The following is an 11,068-nucleotide window of genomic DNA, read 5'->3' on the forward strand; positions in this document are numbered from 1 at the left end:
CCCAGCTAATGTTTTGTATTTTTAGTAGAGACGGGGTTTCACCATGTTGACCAGGGTGGTCTCGATCTCTTGACCTCGTGATCCACCCGCCTCGGCCTCCCAAAGTGCTGGGATTACAGGCGTGAGCCACCACGCCCGGCCTTGTTTTTTTTTTTAATCTCAAGAGTTTCATATGTGTTTTTCCTTTGTGAAACTTTGAACGTGGTAGGCAAATTTGAGTGTTGTAACTTAACTGCAATTTATTGGATATAAATGAAGGAACTCACTGACTTTCAAACTGCTTTTCCCATAGCTGACTTTTCCTACTTAATGAACAGTGATAGACCTTACTCTGACTTCATGATTCTGATACCCTCCACTCTATCTACAAGTGTAGATCTAGTTGTATATTTAAGATCAATGATAGGTCAAAAACAATTTTCTTTAAAATGTCTATAGTTTCCTGAATTATTTGTTTTACATTAGGGTAATCAGCATCGTCTTTTGTTAAAGAGAATTTTAGACCATTTACTTTATCAGCCTAAATACAATATAGTGCCTTGTTTAGTTTTTATAAAAATTTTTTTAGAGACAGAGTCTGTCGCCTAGGCTGAAGTACAGTGGCACTATCAGCTCACTGCAGCCTCCAATTCCTGGGCACAAGTGGTCCCCCAGCCTCAGCCTCCTAAGTAGCTGGAATTACAGATGTGAGCTACCATGCCTGGCTATATTTTTCTATTTTGTAGAGATGGAGTCTTGCTCTTTTGCCTAGGCTGGTGTTGAACTCCTGGCCTTAAGCGATCCTCCTGCCTCAGCCTCCCAAAGTGCTGGGATTACAAACGTGAACCACTGCACCTGCCTTGCCCTGTTTAGCTTTTTTGTTTGTTTGTTTTAGAGATAAGTTTTCTCCATACAATTAGTGCTCGACTTACGACCACACCACGATTGGTTCCGACAGACCGATCGTAACACGATTTGGTCGTAAGTTGAGTAGGCTGTATGCACGCAGAGATGGTAGTGCTGCCGCAAGCTGGTCCGCACTGTTGTACGCCCAGCTAGGCAACGTTTGCCCTGCCAGACGTGGAGCAGTCGTGGCTAGCGATTGTGGTCGTAAAGTCGAATGGTCATAAGTTGTATAGGTCGTAACTCGATCCATACCTGTATTGGTCAGGCTGATCTTGGAACTCTGGACCTCAGGTGATCCACCCACCTCGGCCTCCCAAAATGTTGGGATTATAGGCGTGAGCCACTGTGCCCGGCCAGCTTTTTTTTTGTTTTTGTTTTTTGTTTTTAAAGACATATGGAGTCTTGCTTTGTTGCCCAGGCTGGAATACAGTGGTGAGATATCAGCTCAATTCAGTTTTCGCCTCCCAGGTTCAAGTGATTGTCCTGCCTCAGCCTCCTGAGTAGCTGGGACTATAGGCATGTGCCACCATGCCTGGCTAATTTTTGAATTTTTAGTAGAGACAGAGTTTTGCTATGTTGGCCAGGCTGGGCCTTGTTTAGCTGTACTTTCTGAGTTTTGATAGGGATAGTATAAGCTGTTAATCTAAATTTTGTAGTACAACAAATTAGATTAAATAAATGACAGTTTATCATTAAAAGGGATGGGCTTCATGAGAAAAGTCTTTTTTACCTAGAAAAAGTGTTGTAGGCTGGGCGTGGTGGCTCATGCCTATAATCCTAGCACTTTGGGAGGCCAAGGTAGGTGGATTACTTGAGGTCAGGAGTTGCAGACCAGCCTGGCCAACATGGTGAAATCTGTCTCTACCAAAGAGTACAAAAATTAGCCAGGCATGGTGGTGTGCCTGTAGTTCCAGCTACTTGGGAGGCTGAGGTGGGAGAATCACTTAAACTTGGGAGGTGGAGGTGGCAGTGAGCCGAGATTGTGAGGCTGCACTCCAGCCTGGTCAACAGAGTGAGATCCTGTCTCAAAAACAAACAAACAGCAGCAGTTGCATACAGTGTTTGTTTGTTTGAGTGAGAGTCTCACACTGTAGCCCAGGCTAGAATGCAGTGGCTCATTAAGGCTCACTGCAACATCTGCCTCCCAGGTTCAAGGGATTCTCCTGCCTCAGCCTCCTGAGTAGCTGGGGTTATAGGCACCTACCTCCATGCCCAGCTAATTGTACGGGGTTTCACTATGTTTGCCAGGCTGGTCTTGAACTCCTGACCTTATGATCTATCCACTTTGGCCTCCCAAAGTGCTGGGATTACAGGAGTGAACCACTGCACCCAGCCACAGTGTTTGTTTTGGTGGAAATAATTACTGAAATGAAGACTGTCTAGAGTTTTTAAAATACACTTAGAAAATAGTGATTTATTTAGAAGAAAATGACTTTAATAGTTGAAACATCTCAATAAATAGCAAATCATTTGTTGTATAAAACATTAACTATAGGGTTGACAAGAACATTATAATTTAAAAGGGGAAAGTTGGTCCTTTCTAGTTAAATTGAAGTGTTTACCTAGTACTCGCGTACAAGAATATTTACCAAATCTTGTGATAGTGAAAAATAGGAAATAAAGGATCTGTTGTGGTTTAGACATAGAGTAGCAGAATATACAGCAGTAGAAAAAGGAATAAACCAGCCTAAACCAGCCTGTCCAACATGGTGCAACCCCATCTCTACTAACATTACCAAAATACTGAGCATGGTGGTGGGTGCCTGTAATCCCAGCTACCTGGGAGGCCGATGCAGGAGAATCGCTTGAACCCAGGAGGTAGAGGTTGCAGTTAGCTGAGATCGCACCACTGCACTCCAGCCTGGGAGACAGAGCAAGACTCTGTCTCAAAAAAAGGAAAAAAGAAAAGGGAACAAACTAGATCTATCTGACATAACCTGTCTCATCTTTTTTGATTTCAGTTTGTGCCATTTTGCCCTTTGCTCTCCCCTCAAATCTTGTTGGTAGTGAGTTTTCTAGTATCACCTTTTGTCTCTGATGCTTTTTAACTTGTCAGACATAAAAGTGATAAGCTCTGGTGTGCATTATAATTTCCTGAGGCCTTGTTAAAACAGTTTGGCTCCACCTCAGAGTTTCTGACCTGGTACTTGTGGCATGGAGCCTGTAACTTTGCATTTCTAATAAGCTTTCTTGTGATAATGATGCTGCTGTGTCAGTATCTCAGTTTTGAGAACTACTGGTCTAACTGTTCTTTCTTTGCAGTTCAATAATCTTAAAAGAGGTTAAGTTTTCGGCCGGGCGCGGTGGCTCACGCCTGTAATCCCAGCACTTTGGGAGGCCGAGGCGGGTGGATCACGAGGTCAAGAGATCGAGACCATCCTGGTCAACATGGTGAAACCCCGTCTCTACTAAAAATACAAAAAATGAGCTGGGCATGGTGGCGTGTGCCTGTAGTCCCGGCTACTCAGGGGGCTGAGGCAGGAGAATTGCCTGAACCCAGGAGGTGAAGGTTGCGGTGAGCCAAGATTGCGCCATTGCACTCCAGCCTGGGTAACAAGAGCGAAACTCCGTCCCCAAAAAAAAAAAAAAAAAAAAGAGGTTAAGTTTAATTTCCCAAATAATCAGACATTTCTAATCTCTATGTTTCTAATGTTTTAGATCCAGATTTAAAGAACCATGGTATAGCAGAACACTCAAGTCCTTACCCTTGGTTTGTATTTTGTTTTCTTACAAAATTGGGAATAGGTCTAAATGATCTCTTGTGACCCTGAAATTTTACATGCAGATATATACATATTTTAATATGTTTTTAATATGTACAACATATATAATGTATGCATTATTATATATATACATCATTATAGATAACACAAATATGCAAGTATGTAATACATACATATATATATATAACATATTTAAAACATGTATTAAAATATGTACTTTTTTTTGTTTTTTTTTTTTTTTTTTTAGAGATGCAGTCTCATTTTTGTTGCCCAGGCTGGGGTACAGTGGCATGATCCACTGCAGCCTCGAACTCCTGGGCTCAAGCAATCCTCCTGCCTCAGCCTCCTGGGTAGCTAGGACTATTGGCTCCCTCTACCATGCTGGGCTAATTAAAAAAAAATTTTTTTTGTAGCGACAGAGTCTCACTACGATGACCAGGCTGGTCTAGAGCTCCTGGCCTCAAGCCATCCTCCCACCTTAGCCTCCCAAAGTGCTGGGATTACAGACATGAGCCACTGTGCCCAGCCCTGAAATTACAATGCTATGAATCATAATCTTTGTTTAAATATTTCCATAGTGTGATTTTAAATACCAGAGAGCCTTGGTTTGTATTGCAGTATTCAGACTACTAAAACTTGACTTTAGAGCCATTATTCTACAAAGTTAATTATAACCTCTCTGTTTCCCATCTTGTTCTGTCACCTTATACTGTAGGATAAAGACCAAAAGGGTAAACAGATTTTTCCCATGCCATTTTATTTTTTTTTTATTTTTTTATTTTTGGGACGGAGTTTTGCTCTTGTTACCCAGGCTGGAGTGCAATGGTGCAATCTCGGCTCACCGCAACCTCCGCCTCCTGGGTTCAGGCAATTCTCCTGCCTCAGCCTCCTGAGTAGCTGGGACTACAGGCACGCGCCACCATGCCCAGCTAATTTTTTTGTATTTTTAGTAGAGACGGGGTTTCACCGTGCTGACCAGGATGGTCTCGATTTCTTGACCTCGTGATCCACCCGCCTCGGCCTCCCAAAGTTCCAGGATTACAGGCTTGAGCCACCGTGCCCGGCCTCCCATGCCATTTTAATTTTGTTTCATAATTGTTATGATTGAGAAAGGAGGGTAGTTTAAAAATAGCTTGTAAGAAGCATTAATTTTTACCAACTAATAGCTTAAATTGCCTACTCAGGATACAGTGAAAGGGAAATCTGCACATTCCTTGAAGGATGCCCTCCCCTCAAGGAATTTAGAGGGTTTATTTCTTTTTGCTATGGTGTTGTGATACATATATGTCATAGGCTTTCAAAGTTTTGATGTTCTCCTTTAATTATCTTTTTTCTGTTTTTCTTAAAAAAAATTTTTTTTGAGACAAAGTCTTGCTCTGTTGCCCAGGCTGGAGTGCAGTGGCACGATCTCAGCTCACTGCAGCCTCTGGCTCCTGGGTTCCAGTGATTCTACTGCCTCAGCCTCCCAGGTAGCTAGAATTACAGGCATGCACCACCACAACTGGCTAATTTTTGTATTTTTTTTTTTTTTTTTTTTTGGAGACGGTGTTTCCCTCTTGTAACCCAGGCTGGAGTGCAATGGCGCGATCTCGGCTCACCGCAACCTCCGCCTCCTGGGTTCAAGCAATTCTCCTGCCTCAGCCTCCTGAGTAGCTGGGACTACAGGTACGCGCCACCATGCCCAGCTAATTTTTTTTTGTATTTTTAGTAGAGACGGGGTTTCACCATGTTGAGCAGGATGGTCTCGATCTCTTGACCTCGTGATCCACCCGCCTCGGCCTCCCAAAGTGCTGGGATTACAGGCTTGAGCCACCGCGCCCGGCCCTAATTTTTGTATTTTTAGTAGAGACAGGGTTTCACTGTGTTAGCTAGGCTGGTTGGTCTCAAACTCCTTATCTCAGGTAATCCACCTGCCTCAGCCTCCCAGAGTACTAGGATTATCAGGCGTGAGCCACCACTACCTGGCTGAGAATCTTTTTATAAATTGAGAATGTCAAAGTTCCCTACTCACCACCTTTTTCTAAACTTAATTATATATACATTTCTCCCTCAGTAGCCATGGAGGGTTGGTCCCAGTTCCTTCCATAGATACCAAAATTTATAGCTGCTCCAGTCCCTGATATAAAATGGCATAGTATTTGCATATAACCTATGCACTTCTTTCTGTATACTTGAACTCTTCTCTAGATTACTTACAAAACCTAATACAGTGTCAATGCTCTGTAAATAGTTGTTACACTGTGGTGTTTAGGGAAAAATGACCAAAGAATTCTGCACATGTTCAATACAGACACCATTTTTTCCCCAGTGTATTTGATCCACAGTTGGTGGAACCCACAGACACAGAGGGCTGGCTGTACTTTATTTCCCTATTGCTCTTTCTCATAAAATACAAAGTCGAAATTAATGTATAGGTTTAAGGCCAACTGTTAAAGCACAGCATGATATATTTGGGTATTTTTTTTTTTTCCTGCCCACATGTTCCAACCAGATCAGTTCAGTGCTTTTATTAAATTTTAAAATTTGCTGGGGGTGGTGGCTCTCTTCTATAATCCCAGCACTTTGGGAGGTCAAGGTGGGTGGATCACCTGAGGCCAGGAGTTCAAGACCAGCCTGACCAACATGAAGAAACCCTGTCTCTACAAAATTAGTGGGGCGTGGTGGCACATGCCTGTAATCACAGCTACTTGGGGAGGCTGAGGCAGGAGAATCGCTTGAATCCGGGAGGTGGAGGTTGCAGTGAGCTGATGGCGCCATTGTACTCCAGCCTGGACAACAAGAGTGAAACTCTGTCTCAAAAAAAATAAATAAATAAATTTTAAGATTCAACTTCAGTTTTGATCATAATGTAGAGACATCAGTTTTATAGATTGTATGTTAATTTGCTCTAATTGGGTTTTCACTATTTAGGTTACCCCTCAAGTGATGACAATTTTTTTTTAGTGGGAGTCTCACTCTTGTTGCTCAAGCTAGAGTGCAGTAGCATCTCAGCTTGCTACAACCTCTGCTTCCCGGGTTCAAGCAATTCTCCTGCCTCAGCCTCCCAAGTTGCTGGGATTATAGGCGCCTGCCATCATGCCTGGCTAATTTTTGTACTTTTAGTAGAGATGGGGTTTCACCACGTTGCCAGGCTGGTCTTGAATTCCTGACCTCAGGTAATCTGCCTGGCTCAGTCTCCCAGAGTGCTGGGATTATAGGTGTGAGCCACTGCATCCAGTCATGATGACAGTTGTTTTTTTTTTTTCTTTTTGAGATGGAGACTCACTCTGTCTCTGTTGCCCAGGCTAGAGTGCCGTGTTGTGATCCTCAGCTCACTGCAACCTCCTGGGTTCAAGCGATTCTCCTGCCTCATCCTCCCAAGTAGCTGAGACTACAGGTGCATGCCACCATGCCTAGCTATTTTTTGTATTTTTAGTAGAGACGGGGTTTCACCATATTAGCCAGGATGGTCTCGATCTCCTGACCTCATGATCTGCCCACCTTGGCCTCCCAAAGTGCTGGGATTACAGGCATGAGTCACCACGCCCAGCCCATGATGACAATTTTTAACAGCTATTTTAATCCAAATTGATAGGGTAGTTCTTACACAGACCCACTTGGTTAAAAAAAGAGGAAAAGAAAATTTTAAAGAGTAATTTATTTTTCAAATAGGCAGTATATACACTTGGATAAAATTCAAAAGGTATAAAAGGAATATATATAATTCCCATTCTTACCCCTAAGCTTTCCTTCCCAAAGGCAATTTATTAACTAGTTTCATGTGTATGCTTTAGAGATATTTAATGCACATGTAAAGATGGATAGTTAATGTGCTATTTTTTTTTGTGACAGTCTCGCTGCGTCACCTAGGCTGGAGTGCAATGGCACGATCTCAGCTCACTGCAACTTCTGCCTCCCAGGTTTAAGTGATTCTCCTGCCTCGGCCACCCAAGTAGCTGGGATTACAGGTGTACCACCATGCCTGGCTTATGTCTGTATTTTTCGTAGAGATGGGGTTTCACCATGTTGGTCAGGCCGGTCTCGAACTCCTGACCTTGTGATCTGCCTGCCTTGGTCTCCCAAAGTGATGGAATTACAGGTGTGAGCCATCACGCCTGGCCCAAAATGTATGTTTAAGAATAAAAAATTGGCCAGGCACTGTGGCTCACACCTGTATGTAGTTCCAGCACTTTGGGAGGGTGAGGCGGAAGGATCACTTGAGTCCAGGAGTTAGAGACCAGCCTGGGCAACATAGTGAGACCCTGTCTCTACATTAAAAAGATAATAATAAACAACTTTGAGATAGATACAGTCAAATTAAGTGTACAATTTGATTTTTGACAAATACACATATAGTTGTACAACCTCTACCAAAATAATGATTTTAAACATTTCTATCACTCCTCAGATTTTCTTCATGCCTGTTTATAGTCATTCCCTCTTCCAACTTTCTCTAGCCACTGGAACCATGGATCTGTTTTCTGTCACTACAGTTTTGCCTGTTCTAGAACGTCATATAAATGGAATAATACATCATGTAGCCTTATGTTTGGCTTCTTTCACTTAGCAGTATGCTTTTGAGATTGAGCTGTATCAATGCCTTCAGCCAAGGAAGTCTTGAATTAGTGTGTTAAATGTCTATTAGCCTAAGTTTGGCTTAGGGTTTTAAAATTAGTTATACTTGCTCACAAAATGGACTGATGGATCTTGTATTCTGCTTAGATAAATCTTAACTCTTGAGTTAAAAACCTTGATGTAATTCATAATTCAGCATGGAAAAAAGTAACTCAGTTTGAAAGGAGCAAAAGATTAAGGCTAAATCAAAAGTAAAATTCTACTTAATGAGCATGACAGGACTTCAAAATTGTTCAATTCAATGGTTAAATTGTTAAATTCAAATTATATTTTAATAACCTGTTGCTACAGCAGTGTCTTAAATAAAGCCAGGTGTTAGTTATACCAACCTGTGCTGTCAGTAATATTTGAGAATGGGAACTACACAGTAGGCTATTTTTTTTTCCTTGAGATGGGCAGGACATCTCTGTTTTGTAGACACAATTCAAAAATTGAGATATTTGAGTAAGTTAACCATTTTCTCCATCCAGAGCCTTCTTTTTTTCAAACTTTAGTTTTGTACTCCAAGCATATAGACAGGATAAAACAACATAATTGGTATAATAAAATGCCTAGTTGAACAGCTTAACTCTGAGATGGGGACTTACAGTAAATATTTGTTCTGCAAATTAAAAAATAAATAATATGCCGGGGGCGGTGGCTCAAGCCTGTAATCCCAGCACTGTGGGAGGCTGAGGCGGGTGGATCACGAGGTCAAGAGATCGAGACCATCCTGGTCAACATGGTGAAACACCGTCTCTACTAAAAATACAAAAAATTAGCTGGGCATAGTGGCACGTGCCTGTAATACCAGCGACTCAGGAGGCTGGGGCAGGAGAATTGCCTGAACCCGGGAGGCGGAGGTTGCGGTGAGCCGAGATTGTGCCATTGCACTCCAGCCTGGGTAACAAGAGGGAAACTCCGTCTCAAAAAATAAATAAATAAATAAATAAATAATATTTATAATATGAAATCATACCTTTATACCACTTAATAAGAGTCTGAATGGTTTTTGCACTTAAAAAATCTTAGACTTTTTTTACTGTTGTAGTTTTAAATATAATTGAAAACTAGTTCTTCTTGAGAACTTGCTTTTGTCTCAAAAACCAAGCTGAGGGGAAATGGAATATAGTATGATTTCCTGCCTTGTGATTTTTCAGACATCCCCACCCAATTACAAGTCTCAAGTTTCTGGGCTTTTATGTTTAAAAAGCTAAAAAGCTGATAACTGGTTGTAAAGTGTTACTACAGGTAGACCAGTCTCTGACTACAAGATTTTTTTTTTTTTTTTTTTTTTGAGATGGTATCTTGATTTGTTGCCCAGGCTGGAGTGCAGTGGCATCATCTTGGCTCACTGCAACCTCTCTTTCCCAGGTTCAAGTGATTCTTCTGCCTCAGCCTCCCAAATAGCTGGCATTATAGGTGTGTGCCACCACGCCCAGCTAATTTTTTTTTTTTTTTTTTTTTTTTAAGTCTCACTCTGTCTCCCAGGCTGGAGTGCAGTGGCACCATCTTGGCTCACTGCAACCTCTGCCTGCCAGATTCAAGCGATTCTCCTGCCTCAGCCTCCCGAGTAGCTGGGACTACAGGCATGCCCAGCTAATTTGTCTTTTTTAATAGAGACAGGCTTGTTGCCAAGTAGGTCTCGAACTCCTGACCTCAAGTTATCTGCCTGCCTCAGCCTCCCAAAGTGCTGGGATTACAGGTGTTAGCCACTGTGCCTGGTCCATAATACATGTTTTACCTTCCTTATTTATTTGCTAAGCTCTGAACAAAGCAAAAATGATCCACTTTAAAAAAATAAACATTGCATTGAAGAATCCAAAATACCTTAAAGATTCACTAGTCTACTCATCTCTGACTCTGAAGGAATGCTCTTAAAAGAGTTTCACCAGCAAGACAGAGAATATTGGCAACAATATAAACTTTAGTAATGGATAAAAGTTACATTTATGTTGAATATATTTGTTTTCTTTCTTTTTTTCTGAAGGAATTGAACGACCTGGCCCGTGACCCTCCAGCACAGTGTTCAGCAGGTCCTGTTGGAGATGATAGTAAGTATTTAAAAGGAATAATGGAGTAATAGTATAGCAGTGGTTATTTTGTGTGAAGAAACAATTACGCTGTAGGGAAGAGGCAGTGTTAAACCTTTAGTGGCCCATGAAGGGAGCAACTCTATGTTCATCACATTTTCATCTGTGGTGTTCATTACATTTTGAATCTTCTGCCAGTTATTGGCTGTATAGTTAGTGTTCTGGTCCCCTCCTACCTGACCTTCATCCTTTTTGGGTATTTTCCTGGAGTGAAATATTTGAGCTTTTACCTACAACTAGCTATTATTCTTGAGTAAGATAATACTAAGGATGATGGTATATGTGTCTGCGTCTGACTTTCTACTGGCTTATACTTGTGAAATCAGGTTTCTATTTTTTATTATTTTTTGAGACAGAGTCTCGCTCTGTCACCCAGGCTGGAGTTCAGTGGTGTGATCTCGGCTCACTGCAGCCTCTGCCTCCTGGGTTCAAGTGATTCTCGTGCCTCAGCCTCTCAAGTAGCTGGGATTACAGGTGCATGCCACCACGCCTGACTAATTTTTGTATTTTTAGTAGGGTTGGGGTTTCGCCATGTTGGCCAGGCTGGTCTCAAACTCCTGGCCTCAAGCCATCTACCCACCTTGGCCTCCCAAAGTGCAGGGATTACAGGCATGAACCACTGCACCCAGCCAAAAGCAGGTGTTTATTTTTAGTGTTCAATTTATCTGCTTAATTGTGTCTAAAATAATTTATGAGAGGATGTTAATGCATACATTGGATGATAATTTCCTCTATGTTCCACTTTGTTTCGACATAGTTTTTTCCCATATGGTG

General features: G+C 41.9%; 1 protein-coding gene across 2 annotated transcripts in view; it reads left to right on the top strand.

Moving 5' to 3' along the window:
• Window positions 1-2,858: 2,858 nt before the first annotated feature.
• The window catches only part of UBE2D2 (ubiquitin conjugating enzyme E2 D2), a 40,161-nt gene continuing 31,951 nt past the window's right edge, over window positions 2,859-11,068 (top strand). The window contains exons 1-4 of one of the 2 annotated variants that reach the window (XM_032250556.1): window positions 2,859-3,166; window positions 3,484-3,595; window positions 9,362-9,452; window positions 10,192-10,255. In XM_032250556.1, coding sequence (XP_032106447.1) covers window position 10,255 — 1 coding nt within the window. In that variant the 5' untranslated portion in view covers window positions 2,859-3,166; window positions 3,484-3,595; window positions 9,362-9,452; window positions 10,192-10,254. The remainder of the gene's footprint in view (window positions 3,167-3,483; window positions 3,596-9,361; window positions 9,453-10,191; window positions 10,256-11,068) is intronic. The other variant, XM_032250555.1, reaches the window with a different exon arrangement.

The sequence above is a fragment of the Sapajus apella genome, unplaced genomic scaffold (genome assembly GCF_009761245.1).
Source record: "Sapajus apella isolate SASKATOON/1434 unplaced genomic scaffold, GSC_monkey_1.0 scaffold71, whole genome shotgun sequence".
Lineage (NCBI taxonomy): Eukaryota > Metazoa > Chordata > Mammalia > Primates > Cebidae > Sapajus > Sapajus apella.